We start from the raw sequence: 15,494 nt of genomic DNA, 5'->3' as shown, positions 1-15,494 counted from the left end.
CGAGGGATTTTACTTATTATCCTCTTTCTGAAACCCTTAAAAGGTATGGCTAATCACCGGAGAAGGAAAAGACAAACAGTAAAATCACGCCTCCCTGCTAAGTTGCTTTAACAGAACGGAACAACTTATTCTGATAGATAGATCTGCCGTGTGGATTCCTCACCTTGTGAATATCCCCCTTGCGCCAGCAACATTCGGAAATACTTTTTCGTAGCCTCGCGCCGACGTGGATAGGACGTCACAGAGACACGGCTCCGCTCGCGACTCCGCTGACGTCACCGACGCCTACAATAGGCCCACGCCGGCGTGATGACATCAGTTCCCTTTTTTCCGCGTCGTCGACGCTAACGGTTATCGGGAATCTCTGTAGCCTACTGGTACTTTGTTGTCGTTTTGTAACTTAATTCTGCTTCTCTGTATCCTGTCTCTTCGAGGATGTCATCCAAGAAGACTGGCTTCAAGCCCTGCAGGGAGTGCGGTAAAATGATGTCCATTACCGACCCCCATGAAGACTGCATCTGGTGTTTAAGTTCCGACCATGATGTGGAGGATTGTTCTTCGTGTCGGAAGATTAATCCGAAGGCCCTGAGGGAGAGAGAAGCCAAACTTCTGGTTGCGAAGGTGAAAGCTGGAAAGGAGAAGTCGTCGAGGTCTTGTTCTCGAAGGGCGAGGTCGAAGTCCAGGGCGAGGTCGAGGTCTGCTTCTCGAGAGAGGTCGTCTTCGAAGTCGGCGTCGGATCATGTTTCGAAGTCGAAGAAGAAGCACAAGAAGAGGAGACATGAGTCCCGACGTCGCTCTGGTAAGGAGTCGGGGTCGAGGTCACCGAAGAAGGTACGTTCGAAGGTGGTTACCCTCGAAGTCTCCGAGCATGAAGGTGAGGCCTCGCCTTCTGAGTCGCGTGGGCGTTCTCCATCTCCGGCTCCGGATGCTTCACCGGTCCCGAATCCGTCTCCGGTGCCGTCCCCGGCCCGAGAAGAGGAAGAGGCCCGGGAGGACGTGGATTCTGCTCCTGTCGATGAGCCGAATTCGATCCCTCCTCAGGACCGGCCTGATGGTTTTCAGCCGCCCTTTCCTGCTCCAGGCCAGGACCCTTCAGCGTTTCTTAACGCAATGTATGGTGTCTTCTCAAGGGCGTGGTACCCCTCTGGTGCACCTTCGGGTCCCATGGGTCCTTTGGCTTTCAGCCTGGGAGTTCCTCACTCCTATCCTCCGGCTCCGTTTATGCCTTACATGCCGGCTCCGACGCCGCATTGGCAAATCCCGGCTCCGCCGAAGTCGTCGACGCCGATTCCGGCGTCGCCTGCTCCTGATCATCCTCGAGGGCATTCTTCTGTGCCGTCGGATTCGATACCGGCGCCGGCCCCGAATCCGTCGAAGCTGCTGGTGGATCCGGCTGCGAGGCGTGTAAAGGAGAGGTCAAGGAGAGAAGCACAACGCCTTTTGGAGGAGCAGAGTTATATGGGCTCACAGTCTGACGTCGAAGAAGGTGAACTAGAGGAGAGATGTTTTGAGGAATTGGCGGATTCTGGGACCCTTGATTTCTCTCCAGAGTGGGAGTTGCCCTCAGGCTCAGGTGCTCCCTTTAGGGATATCCAGCCCTACCATCTGGTTATGAGAAAGGCTGCTGAGCTTCTTCAATTGACTCTGCCTACAGTGGAGTTCAAGTCTAATCTCCTCACAGAAGTCTTGCATCCTCCAAATTCTGTGGTTGAGCCTTTACTTCCATTCAATGATGCCTTGACTGATCCTATTATGGAGGTTTGGAGGAAACCTTTGTCGGCTCCTGCGGTATCAAAGAGTGTTGCAACGAGGTACAGGGCCGCTCCTGAGGACCCGGCTTTTCTGTCTTCACATCCTTCACCGGAGAGCCTGGTCATTCAGGCTGCCTGTTCTAAGAAGAGTCTTAGTGCCTTTCCGCAGGTTCCTTGTGAGAAGGAAGCAAAGAAACAGGACCAGGTGGCAAAAAAGACCTTTTCATCGGCTAGTATGGCCTTAAAGTCAACTAATGCCACATGCCTAATGGGGAGGTATGTGCATGCCCTGATGGACTCCTTACGTATCCTGGCTCCTAAAATTCCTGACGCGAACCAGAAGGATTTTGAGGAGGTGATCTCAGGCGGCAGCCCGCCAGGTAATTCAAAGTGGTCTGGACACTGCTGACTCTGTGGCTCGTATTATGGGCACCGCTGTTGCCACTAGGAGATCAGCCTGGTTGAGATCATCGGACTTTTCGGCTGATGTTCAGGCGACTCTGCTTGATCTTCCTTTTGATGGCTCAGGTCTCTTTGGGAAAAAGGTGGATGCGGCTCTTGAGCGATTCAAGGATTGCAGAGCAACAGCGAAGTCTTTGGGCCTCCAGATCAGGGCACTTCTTCCGGCAGAAGGTTCAGGGGCTTTGGTCGCTCCTTTCGGAATTTCCGGCAAGGCCAACAGCAGCAGCAGCCACAGCAGCAGCAGCAGTAAAATTCAATGTACAGATCGTACAGGGGAAAACAAAGAGCGCGTCCTCGTGGACGTCAGCCCTCCTCTTCCTCCACCTCTTCCTTTCCCCCTGCCGCCGAAAAGCAGCCCTAGATCCGCTATTCAGGATCATGTGGGTCCAGTTGGGGGTCGGCTTACCCATTTTCTACAGGATTGGGAATCGGTTACGACAGATCTTTGGGTTCTCAATCTTGTAGAAAATGGGTATGCCCTTCCCTTTTGGGAATTCCCCCCTGTTTACCCTCCTTGTCAAGGTTTTTGCACCCAGGAACATCTGTCTCTTCTGCAGGAGGAGGTTCTAACTCTGTTACGAAAGGGTGCGATAGAGGTGGTCCCAGAGCAGGAAAGGGGTCAGGGATGCTACTCCCGGTATTTCCTGATCCCCAAGAAGGATGGCAGGCTTCGTCCTATCCTGGACCTCAGGGTCTTGAATCTCTATCTGAAGCAGGAGAAATTCAAGATGCTCACCCGTGTTCAGGTTCTTCAAGCGTTGATGGAAGGAGACTGGATGGTGTCGCTCGACTTGCAGGATGCGTATTTCCATATACCCATCCTGAAGTCGCACAGGGAGTATCTCCGTTTCACGGTTGGGTCGCAGCACTACCAGTTTGCGGTCCTTCCGTTTGGTCTTACTACTGCGCCTCGAGTCTTCACCAAGGTGATGGCGGTGGTGGCAGCTCATCTCAGGAGATCGGGGATACCTGTGTTCCCGTATTTGGACGACTGGCTGATCAAGGCGGAGTCGTCAGAGAAGGTGCTCCATCATCTGCAGGAGACAACTCAGTTGTTGTTCAGGTTGGGTTTTTCGATAAATGTACCCAAGTCTCACCTGGTGCCCTCCCAGCGCAACCTGTTCATAGGTGCCGTACTGGACACTACTGTTTGTCGTGCATTCCCTCCACCTCAAAGGATTCGCGACATACAGGAAATGATTCCTTTGTTTTACCCTGGAGCGGTCGTTCCAGTCCTGAAGGTCCTTCGCCTGCTCCGTCTGATGGCTTCTTGTATTCTCCTGGTCAACCATGCACGCTGGCACATGAGGGCACTCCAGTGGTGCCTCCGCAGGCAGTGGTATCAGCACAACGGAGATCTCGGGGAGTCGGTAAAGATCTCCAGAGAAACTGCAGCGGATCTGTCTTGGTGGAGCGTGGAAGGCAACCTGTCGCAAGGGAAGCCTTTCCATCTACCTCCATCGGTGGCCACGGTGATAACGGATGCATCCACTCTAGGGTGGGGTGCTCATCTGGGGGATCTGGAGGTCAAGGGTCTTTGGTCTCCGGAGGAAAGGTTGCTTCACATCAACCTTCTAGAGTTGCGGGCGATACGTTTGGCGCTCAAGGCCTTCCTCCCTTCCCTTCGCGGTCAGTCGATCCAAGTCCTGACGGACAACACAACGCGATGTGGTACATCAACAAGCAGGGAGGAGTGGGGTCGCAGTGTCTCTGCAGAGAGGCTCTGCGTCTCTGGTCCTGGGTTCAGGAAAACCAGATTTGTCTGATGGCAAATCATCTGGCCGGGGTTCTGAACGTGCGTGCAGACAGTCTCAGTCGGCAGTTCTCTGCCGACCACGAGTGGAGGCTCCATCCGGAGGTGGTTCGTCACGTCTTTCGGACGTGGGGGACTCCTCGGGTGGACCTGTTTGCCACTCGCGAGAATGCTCACTGCCCATTATTCTGCAGTCTCCAGTATCCGATGCAAGGAGCCTTGGGGGACGCGTTTTAGTTGAGTTGGGGAAGTCGACTCCTTTACGCGTTTCCTCCCATACCCTTGATTCCTCGGGTTCTGAGGAAGATCTGCCAGGACCGGGCCCAAGTCATATTGATCGCCCCGTACTGGCCAAGAAGGGTGTGGTATACAGATCTACTCCACCTCTCCTCTCACCCGCCGCTCCGTCTCCCTCTCAGGGCAGACCTCCTCTCTCAGATGGAGGGGCAGGTTCTACACCCCCACCTCCAGACTTTGCACCTTCATGCCTGGAGATTGAACGGGGCAACCTGATTTCCTATTCTCTCACACCTGATGTGGTGGATGTCATTTTGTCTGCCAGACGTGACTCCACTAAGACTGTCTATTCTTATAGATGGTCTAGGTTTGTTGTTTGGTGTGGTGAGAATGATATTGACCCGTTGAGAGCCCATTTATCAGATGTGCTCCGGTTTGCTCTTTCTTTGGCGCAACAGGGGTTGGCGGTTGCCACAGTTAAGGGCTATCTTTCGGCGCTGTCGGCTTTTATTTGTTTGCCTGATCAGCCCTCTCTTTTTAAGTCACCTGTAGTCTTGAGGTTTTTGAAGGGTCTTGTAAACAAGTTTCCTCCTACCCCTTTTATTGTACCTCAGTGGGACTTGAATCTTGTTCTGACTTTTCTGATGGGCTCTCCCTTTGAGCCTCTTCATAAATGTCCTATGAGGCTTTTAACCTTTAAGGCAGTTTTCCTAGTTGCAATTACCTCGGCAAGGAGGGTGAGTGAGCTTCAAGCTCTAAGTTCCAAGCCCCCGTTCCTGACCATGCATGCTGATCGGATGGTTCTAAGGACCAGGGCTGCTTTTCTTCCTAAGGTGGTGACTCCTTTCCACCTTGGTCAATCCATTACCCTCCCTACCTTTTATCCTCCCCCACACCCTTCCAAGGAGGAGGAGAGGTTGCACCGTCTGGACCCTAAGAGGGCGATGTCTTTTTATTTGGACAGAACTAAAGACTGTCGCTTGGACGATCAACTCTTCATTGGCTTTGCTGGCTGCAAGAAGGGAAGAGCGGTCCATAAAAGAACTTTATCAAGATGGATCGTTCTGTGTATAAAGATCTGCTACTCTTTGGCCGGTAAGGAACCTCCAGAGGGTATTAGGGCTCATTCCACTAGAGCTAAGTCTACTACCTCTGCTTTGGCTAGAGGTGTTCCTGTGGAGGACATTTGTAGGGCGGCAACCTGGTCTTCCCTCCATACTTTCGCGAAGCATTACTGCTTGGATACCGAAGTCAGGAGGGACGGCCACTTTGCGCGCTCTGTCCTTCAGGATTTCCTGGTATTGAAGAGTGGACACCCTCCTCCGGGAGTGGGGACTGCTGTGGGACTCTATTCACAAGGTGAGGAATCCACACGGCAGATGTATCTATCAGAAGAACAAGTTACTTACCTTCGGTAACGCTTTTTCTGGTAGATACTATATCTGCCTGTGGATTCCTCACTGACCCACCCGCCTCCCCGTTGTCCACTCTTCTATGCCAGAGTTATTGTACTGTAATGTATATTTATTTTGATGTCAAGGAAATGTTTCATTTGCTTTCCTGCATTTGCTTTACACTGTGTGTTTTGCCTTGACTTTTGTATACTGTGTATATTTCTACTGTCATTGGTCCGTCCGTGTGTCTCGATGGCACGGAAAAAAGGCGGAACTGATGTCATCACGCCGGCGTGGGCCTATTGTAGGCGTCGGTGACGTCAGCGGAGTCGCGAGCGGAGCCGTGTCTCTGTGACGTCCTATCCACGTCGGCGCGAGGCTACGAAAAAGAATATCCGAATGTTGCTGGCGCAAGGGGGATATTCACAAGGTGAGGAATCCACAGGTAGATATAGTATCTACCAGAAAAAGCGTTACCGAAGGTAAGTAACTTGTTCTTTAGGAATCTGAGGTTCAAAGAAAGTGTCTGGCACCTTTTTCACAATTAGAACGCCTAAAATGCAACAACAGAGTATCCGTTTCTCACTGGAGATAGCCTCACTCTTGTTGAGATGTACAATTTGGCATTGTAGACAAACCAACACTGCGCTATTTCAGACCATAATTGTAATATGCATTTGGATAATGGATCCTTATAAAAGCGCAGTTCTATTAAAGAATGGTTCTTCAGAGACTGTGGCAAAGAACATATGTACTGTCTGCAGACTAGGTTGTCATCTTTGCCCTTTGCCATACAGCATAAGATAGTTTGCATGAAAAATCATGAAATGACTCTTTGGCGATTTGTAATAGTATCCTACGTTCTTTAAAATATTACCATTTCTAGTATATCAAACTACAATTTTTTTTCTAGTTTGTAGAAGCTGCATTGTGAAACATTTCTGGTACAGTAACAGATGCCCCAAGTGCAACATTGTTGTTCATCAGACACAACCTCTCTATAATATCAGGTAACATTTCTTAAAACCGAGTCCGTCCAAAACGTTTGCTTTTTTGTTTCAAATGCCTCTACATTTATGTTCTGTTCCTGATGATACTCAACCCTTCACCCGCATTCCAGGCTTAAATATCTTGTAGTTGTATTCTCTGCTACTTTCACACATGAGTTTGGAAGTTCGACCCTCCCTAGACATGTATCTCTAATAAATACGTACCTTCCCATCTGTTACAATTAGTAAATATACACATTCCATTGGTAATAATAATGTTGATGGTACTACTACCCCCAATACTATTACGGATACTAACCCTAGTAAAGAGAGCACTACTATAGCCAGTGTTGCTTGTATGCCATTGTCACTACTTCTGAATGTACTGCTGTATCATGGATGATTCACAAATGTGGGAAATCCTGAAGTGGTTAACAACCAAAATATTATTTTATGAAAATTATGTATATTATCTAATATATTTCTAAAAGAGTAACTAGATCCTGCATTGAGAATTCGATTCTCAATCCTTTAAAAGACTGCTATCTAGAATGCACCCGCAGTGCCACGGACCAGCCTAGCCATTTTCTGCTCGACTTGGAATAATCTTTTAATAGCATGAAGAAAACCTATTTTTCCAGTCTTTTCTTTGCTTAATTACCTCCCTTCTAGAAATCACTTGGATCACTTAAAACCCTTCAAAATTCTGCATGGTCTCCCTCTCTCCATCCCTTGCCCATTATTCTGTATCCATGTATTCAACCTGTTTAAGGCTTAATTTAAATGTGTTGGTAACATTGGGGGTGCGGAGGTGGAGCGAGAAATTGTGGACTATGATTACATACTGTGCTCCCAGTCACCTCACTGTTGTTGAATGCAGGCATTACAAAGCTGTGTCATGTTGGACCTTGAGAGTGAGCGAGAGACATTAGACTACTCCAGTTTATACGCAGTCTGCTAATGAAAATGTTTACATATTGCACCTCTGCTGATAAACCCTTTTGAAACCCTCCTGCTGAGGACTTTAAGTTCAGAGCGATACGACGACACCTCCAGCAAAAAAGTGCCAAAAGAGTCCTTGTATCTACTGCTGTGGTTTTATTACCAAGAATTTTCTTGATTCCCTCTGGACTAGTTCTGTTTTTCATTTTGCACTCATTAATATAGAGGCCAACATCGACCCAAAGGGTAACCCTTTAGCTGCTGTCTGTTGTTAGATGCTTTAGTTCGATTTGTTTGACACAAGTAAACAGGTCAGCAACAAGACATATCTAATTGTTAAACACTCAAAGACGTCCCTCTAAACCACTTTCTTTTTGCAACCAGTTTATAGTTTATAGTTTATAGTTTATTTGCACAGTTAATTAAAACCAATGCAGTACGATACAAAATATAAGTTAAAATGAAACACAATATAAAATTACATATGTTTAAAACCGTCATAGTGTGGACATTTTGTGCTCTATTCTTCATAGTTATAAAACCATATTAGTCTTTCATTTGTCACACAGTATCTGGAAGTAGACAAAGATTCTATTACAAGATAAGTTGGAATCAGAACAGTTCAAGATTCTAGTCCTGGCATTTTTTTCTCCACAGCCTTTAAAAATTTTACAAGGCCGCAACTCAGTTGAGGGTCCTGAGATGAGAAACAAGTAAGTACTGCACTCCTTCGTGTACGTATCCCAAACCGAATAAAGTGTCGTTTCAAAAGGAGTTTCCTCTCCTCTTGCATTTTCTCGCAAGAGCATAGTAGGTGAATCATGTCTTCTTGCACATCACCGCACAGACGACATGGCGATTCTGCTTTCTTTCTTAACCAGTGTGGGAAATACTGAGTGCAGGGTAGAAGCCCTAGTCTATATCTTAAGAAGCACATTTTGGTCTTTTTGGCGTAACCCAAGCCCAAATAATTCTGAGGAGCTTTTGCCGAGTATGAGTTCAAAGTCATCCAAGCGTGCCTTCTTTTTGAAAAATCGGTTTTATCTTGTACCCATGACTGATGTTTGATGGATTTCTTTACCAAATTGTTGAAAGATTTATGATCTATGGAGGAAGCCCAAAGCTGTTCCAGCCCGGTGTTTACAAGGCTTTTTGCTAGATATTTGGCTGCAGGCGATGTCGAGGACTGCTCTATCTCCCTCCACAGATATTCATTCAATGTTCCCTGTGCAGATTTCCTCACTTTATCCCATGCACAGATGTAGGCCCCCTGACGTGCCAGGAGCTGCTGTTGGATGCCAAACTCCAGCCTGATCTGTGGTGGGGAGGTCCGCTTAGGAAGGCTAAAGATAATTCTGTATGCGGCTATGATTGTGCTGTCAAGTATTGTTGCATCTCTGCCTCGTAGTACCTCGCTTCCGTAAGTGATTGTAGGCAGTAGTTTAGCTCGGATAACCTGTACCAAAGGTGTCAGTGATGGACCAGATAGTTTATTGTTCAAGGTTTTTAGAGCGATTGCCAAGGCTATCCCTTTACCTTTGATACACGACCTTTGTACACTAAAACGCCCGCCGTTGTCAATCTTTACGCCTAAATATTTATATATTGGCGTGTCTTTTATGCGAGATTTGTTCCAGAACCACGTAAATGTTTTTCTTTTTCTTTTACTGATGGTCATAGTTTGAGTTTTCTCGAGATTTACTTTTAGATCATTTGCCTCGGAGTAGCTCTGAGTGGTGTTCAGGAGGTTTTGAAGCCCTACTTTGGTGTGACTTATTAGAACAATATCGTCCGCATATAAGAGGCATGGTAAATTAAGCCCTCCTAATTTAGGAGCATGTGAGTTGCAGTTAGTCAAAATTGGCGCCAGGTCGCCCAAGAACAGATTGAACAATGTAGGGGCCAGGACGCAGCCCTGCTTGAGGCCATTGTTTGTTGGTATACGCCTTGACAGCAGTGAGCCGTCCCCCACCTTTATTCGTATCCAGGTCTCCGTATGCAGGTTTATTAGCAGGTCCAAAAGCGGTTTTGAGATCCCCCAATTTTGTAATTTTGACCACAGGAGATTCCGATTAATGTTATCAAAAGCCGCTTTATAATCTATGTAGCAGAGGTGTAGGGGCAGTTTTTTCGTCTCTGCCTTGTCTATTAGTAGGCCCATCGTTAGGATATTAGTCATTGTGCCCACTGCTTTGACAAAGCCTGTCTGATAAACCGGTATCAGAGATTTCTTTGCAGCCCATAGCTGTAGTTCCTCCAGCAGTAAACCTGCGAAGTACTTCGCCTCATTGTCTATTAGGGCCACTAATCGGTAGTTTTGGGGAAGAGCCCTGTCCCCTGCTTTGTAGATTGGGGTAATAATAGAGCCTTTCCAGGAATCTGGCAAGATGTTCGAGCACCTGATTTCCAAAAAAAGGGGTTCAAGAGCTGCTGCCCAGTGACCCACATCTTGCTTGAAGAGGATTGGGGGGATCCCATTAGGTCCCGGAGCTCCTTCCCTTCTACCTTTTTTAATTTGGCATTCAATGCTTTGTTGGAGCTTCGAGGGATTAATTAATTCGTATTTGTTTTTGATATTTGTGCACAATTGCAATTGTTGTGCATTATCGGGATTGTCAACTGTTTCATTATCTGATGTCGATAAGACCTGATTTTTGGGTGGTTCTTGATTGAAATGATTACCAAGATAGGATGCCCATGTTTCCTCTAAAATGTTTGATGAAACCCCCAGATTTGCCAGGCGTATTAGCAAATTGAGGGTTTTCCAGAACCTTGCCCCATCATTATGTTTAGTGTCCGAGTGAAGTTTTGCCCACAAGTCGTCCTCCAATAATTTGGTTGCTTCCCATTTCAACTTTTTTAGGTTAAATTTCAATGTACGAAGTTGATTTTTCTTTGCTTTTTCATTGGGGTGAAGCTGTATTTCCCTCATTAAGCGGTATATCATGTTTTTTGCTTCTTTAATTTTTCCTCTGTGCTCTCGGGATAGATTCCCAACTTTGCCGATCTTTGCAAATGCTTTGGGCTGTGTTGCATAGTTCGACCTAATGGTTGTGAAATGTTCCCATTTTGTGACCTCATTTTGCCCCGTCCGCTCAATAAAGTGTTGTTGTGCCCTTCCTATTAAGAGTTCACTCATCGCCACAGAATACTTGATTTTTTTTAAATTAACAGTATGAATAGTCTCTTTTGGGGCATTTGATCGCTCAAGTGTAGGTCTCACAATATTCAAAGCCATTTCCTGGGGGCAATGGTCGCTATCAGATTTCTTCCCTATCTGGAACGAGGTTATATAATGAAAGAGATGTAGTGAAATAAAGGTATAATCTAATATACTGTTTGTCCTTGAAGAATGAAAAGTTGAAGCTGGCGGATTATCTCCCACAAACCTCCCATTAAGGGCTCGGATATTAAAATGTTCCAGATCTTCGAGTGTCTGTGCTCCCATTTTTGTTTGTTTGGATGTTTGAAATTCCCCTTGCGGTGGAAGATCCCAAGATGTATTTTGGGCTAAAATTGCCTCTTCTTGTGGCGTACCCATGAGGTTCAGATTGAAATCCCCTGTGAGCACGATATTCGTTGCAACCATTGAAAACGCTGTTTGAGACTCTTTCAGAGACCAAGTATACCACAGCTTTTTGTGCTTCAGTAGGCAAAGAGCTGACATGGGCAAAATAATTTTTCCTCCATAGAGCCAATCCATACCTAACTAACTACCTGTTTCCAGTAGACTGAGAAAGCTGTTTGAGTTGCCAACCCAACTCTTGATTGCCAGGCTAGATTAATCAAACTGTGCTTTGGGACTTAAGATTTGATTGGGATGATTTGCAACTTGTCACAATACTGGATAAATAACAAGCGAGACTCTTTTAAAGTCTTACCTACTGACATCCCTTGATCTTTTGATAGATCATTTTGCATGCAGTAGACCAATAACATAACTGAATCCAGATCAGTCCAATTTGCCATGCAACCTTTATTTAACTGAAAACAGGAAAATCATGTTTCTGCCGAAGAGGTAAAAGCACTTATCAAGAACATTTCAAACTTTGTGACATTGAGATTCAAGACATGACTGGGCAATAACAGCAGCTTGCCTAGCAGCGTACAAACCACCACAGAAATTCCTAAAACAAGGGAGCTTGGGAAATGATGATACACTCAGAAGAGAATCTCTCAAAGGCATCTTTCCTGAATCGGGAAATACCACAAATAAACCTACCTGCAGAAATAGAAATTGAAAAATATTTTTTCTTCATAGCAAAATTTCACCAAACATAGCTTTGGCTAAATACGCTTGATTTCTTTACAAGGAAAGTTACCTATAGTTGTCTTCCAGTTCCTCTTATCTCTAGATGGAGTCTTTAAGCCCCTTTCTAGCTACGTCATTAGTGGTATCAGATCTCCTATTCCTGACAATGGCTGCTCTGCAGGTAGAACCTTCTGTTTAGGCTAGGAGGTAAGATCAGTTACTGCAACCATCACTCAGTTCAGGGCCTTGTGATCATGAGATTGCTTTACTACTCCGAAATATTCAAATAGAACTTTTACAGCAGTATCTTAAACATTTACGTTAAAGACATGTTGTATTTACCACATTCAAAATAACTTTGACTGTCAAAGTTGGAGCTGCTGTGCTTGCTCTTTTGAAGTAAATCAGGTTTTATTAATATTTTATTGGGTAGATCGCAAGACTTGCTATGGCACTTGATGCTCATGTGGCTGTTGGTAGTTTGAATGATATAGTATGGCCTGACTCAGTAATATAATTATGCATTTTATGAGTCCCATCGGTGGCCATGGACACCATTAAAGACTGATCATTGTGATAAAAATGTTAAGATTAGCAAAAAACATTCTCACCCTTTTAAGTCATAGTTTAGCAGACCTGATAATGTCATATAATTCTGCTGACTACATAAGCTCTCCTCATAATTCCAGCATCTTCCCGCAACTATAGTGTCAAAAGCCATAAAAAAAAAAATTTTATGAGCAAAGACCAAGAATCTAGTAAAATTAATTAACAAAAAGCTATTATAAGTTTGAATTGTACTATACAGTTTTCCTAGTAAGCCTATCAACCTTTTGGTACATCATTACGTCAACAGGGACACTTAGCAAAGAGAAACCACTAACATCTCTACAGAATACATGCCTTGGTAACAGTGAAGGCCTACAACAGAACCCATAATGATCCCTGATTTTGCTAAGCAAGTACTGAAGACAACTCAAAAAGCTCACCAACTCCATATATGCATGAATGAAACATGCTTTGAGGCACAACAAACACTCAACAATTTATAAGAAAACACAGATATGGAACTTTTGGATAACCAGTAGAATATTTATTATGAAACAGTTGTTTCACTGGCAATGACTATCAACCTTCCCAGGGTAAAAACATTATATGTTCTTTTATGTGTTATTTTGTTTTGTCCTCATATGCCTTGATTCCTACTGAAGCCTCTGAGCTTCGTTCTCATTTGTATGTATGGAAAGCCAACCCTGGATAGAGAACGCAGAGGAACAGTGTCCGGACAAAGCTGAGGGGGAAGAAAAACATGACTGTCGGTTACCCTCAGGCTTCAATCATCGGACAGTGGTATTGGTAACGTTAACCAGTGACAACACACCTCCTTTCATTAGTTCCCAACGACCTCTTTGGAGGGGACTATAACTTTTCCGTCTTTCTTGTTGCCTTACGGTTCTTCTCTATTTCATCAACATAAAGAACTAATTTGAGCCATTCTGCTTTGGATGGACTGGTCGGGATAACACAATATGTACATATCAGCCTCCTTCCCAGTAATATTAAGAACAATAACTTATCCAAATTCAGCTTCACTCCTGTCCCTGGCACCAATGCAAAAATAATAAGCTCGGGGCTTACCTCTAGTGTTATGTGCAACATCTCTGATGCAAACTTACAGACTTCTTTCCAAAAGCAGAGAATGGAAGGGCAGCTGAGAAGCATATGTATGTCATCGGCATCTTTGAGCCCACATTTCTTGCAGCTGGCTCCCGTCGGCCACTTCAATTTCGATAGTTTCCTTGGGGTCCAAAAGGCTCTATAGAGACAAAACAAGTGATTTTGTCTAAGATATGCTGGTTTAATCACCTTATATAATGGTTGAAAGGATACTTGCAATAAGTGTGCGACATTTGTTGTTTTTGCCAACTGGGTTACTCTACCCCAGAGACTTATTGGTGTGTTGTTACCTACATCTTGGGTGACCATAATAATTTTATACCAAGTGACAACCACCTTCTTCTGTTGGTGGCTCGTGATTAGACGTTCTTCCAATTCATTGGACCCTCCTTGAGCTTCATTCAAAGCGTGCGCCCAGCTCTGTATTTGTAGGAACTTAAACCTGGACACTGAAAAATCTGTCAACTGCTGGAACTTGGTCCACGAACACAGCGGCTCTTCTTGAAAAATCTGACCCCACTCCGTGATTCCAACATCTGTAAGACTAGAAGGCTATCTTTAAGTAACTCTGGTGACCCTGGAGAATCCCACAGTGGGGCATATTTGCTGTAATAGGGGAGCTTTGTTGCATGTCTAATTTGTGCCCATAGCTAAGCAGCTGCCGACCACACCTTTTAGTCATATTTTCTTAAAAAACGTCTGGTGACCAAATTTGAACATGAAGCCCTGCCGGCATGTTCCCACTTCATCAAGTAAGGCCTCTCATAACTTTGTACTCCCTTACCCAATTTTATCTAACAAAAGAAATCTCACTTTTTTATTAAACAACCCAGGATTTTGCAGGTTGGATGACCCAACACTGCCTGAAGCTAAATGGCTCTAAAACTGAGGTTTTAGTGATAGGCGGTAAGGATACTAGCTGGACTAAAGAATGCTGGCCATCCTGTCTTGGGCCGTTACCCACTCCTTGTAAGGAAGCAAAGAACCTGGGTATCTGGGTTGATCCCAAACTTTCTTTCGATAGCCATGTCCATAAAGTTGTAGGGAAATGCTTCGGGGTTATGAAGACCCTCAACCGCACTCTGGACCTCCTTCCTCTTGAGGCCAGACGAACCATAACTCAAGCCCTAGTGACCTCACGAATAGACTACGGCAATGTGCTACTTCTAGGAACCACGGAAAAGAACATCAGGAGACTGCAGGTGCTCCAAAACACGGCAGCACGTCTAGTCCTCAGACTACCTAAAAGAGCAGCCTCTAAACCTACCCTTGCCACTCTCCATTGGCTGCCTATAAAAAAGAGAATCCTATTTAAAGCGCTCCTCATGTGCTATAGGATTACCTCGCATAAAGCTCCTCCCTACCTGACAGATCTGGCCATCCCCTACGAGCCTAATAGAACCCTACGCTCTAGGGGAACAGGCTTGCTCAAAATCCCCCGCATAAAAAAAGCCAGAATGAAAGGCCGTTCCTTTTGTGTGTTGGAGCCAACAAATGGAACTCTCTCCCAACGATCATTAGGCTAGCGGATACTGAAACTATATTCAGAAAACTTTTGAAGACCTACCTATTCTCCCTCTAGTTTCCAGCCTTTTTCACTTTTCTCTGACACTCTCTCCACAGCGCGGGGACACGCCGGGAGGGCGTCACCAGGCGCTTTATAAACCCTATTATTATTATTATTATTATTATTATTATTATTATTATTATTATTATTATTATAGGTGTATAGTTGAAAGTCTGGGAGAGCAATGCCCCCGTTGTCTTATTTTTTTCGGAGATTTCTTCTTGCAATTCTTCTCCCTTTCTCAGCCCAAATGAAGGAGTTTACCTTACTGTGTAGCTATTTAAAACCATTCGTTTTTAAAATGTAAAGGAATCATGTTGAAAAGAAAAGTGAATTTGGGAAGTATCGACATTTTAACCAAGTTGACTCTCCCAAAGATTGTTAATGGAAGATGAGACCACGCGGTTAACAGCCTATTAGTTTCAAACATTGCTTTCTTAAAGTTTGATTCCACCAGTTTATCTAATGAG

The 15,494-nt window shown here is 45.1% G+C and overlaps 1 protein-coding gene across 1 annotated transcript in view; it reads left to right on the top strand.

Annotated features, from left to right (window-relative positions):
- PCGF6 (polycomb group ring finger 6) overlaps positions 1-15,494 on the top strand; it is a 305,170-nt gene that overhangs the window by 53,043 nt on the left and 236,633 nt on the right. The window contains exon 3 of the mRNA XM_086922718.1: positions 6,511-6,607. Within this exon, the coding sequence (XP_086778844.1) occupies positions 6,511-6,607 (97 nt within the window). The remainder of the gene's footprint in view (positions 1-6,510; positions 6,608-15,494) is intronic.

This window comes from Lissotriton vulgaris, chromosome 5 (assembly GCF_964263255.1).
Source record: "Lissotriton vulgaris chromosome 5, aLisVul1.2, whole genome shotgun sequence".
Lineage (NCBI taxonomy): Eukaryota > Metazoa > Chordata > Amphibia > Caudata > Salamandridae > Lissotriton > Lissotriton vulgaris.
This window is presented reverse-complemented; position numbering and strand designations above follow the sequence as displayed.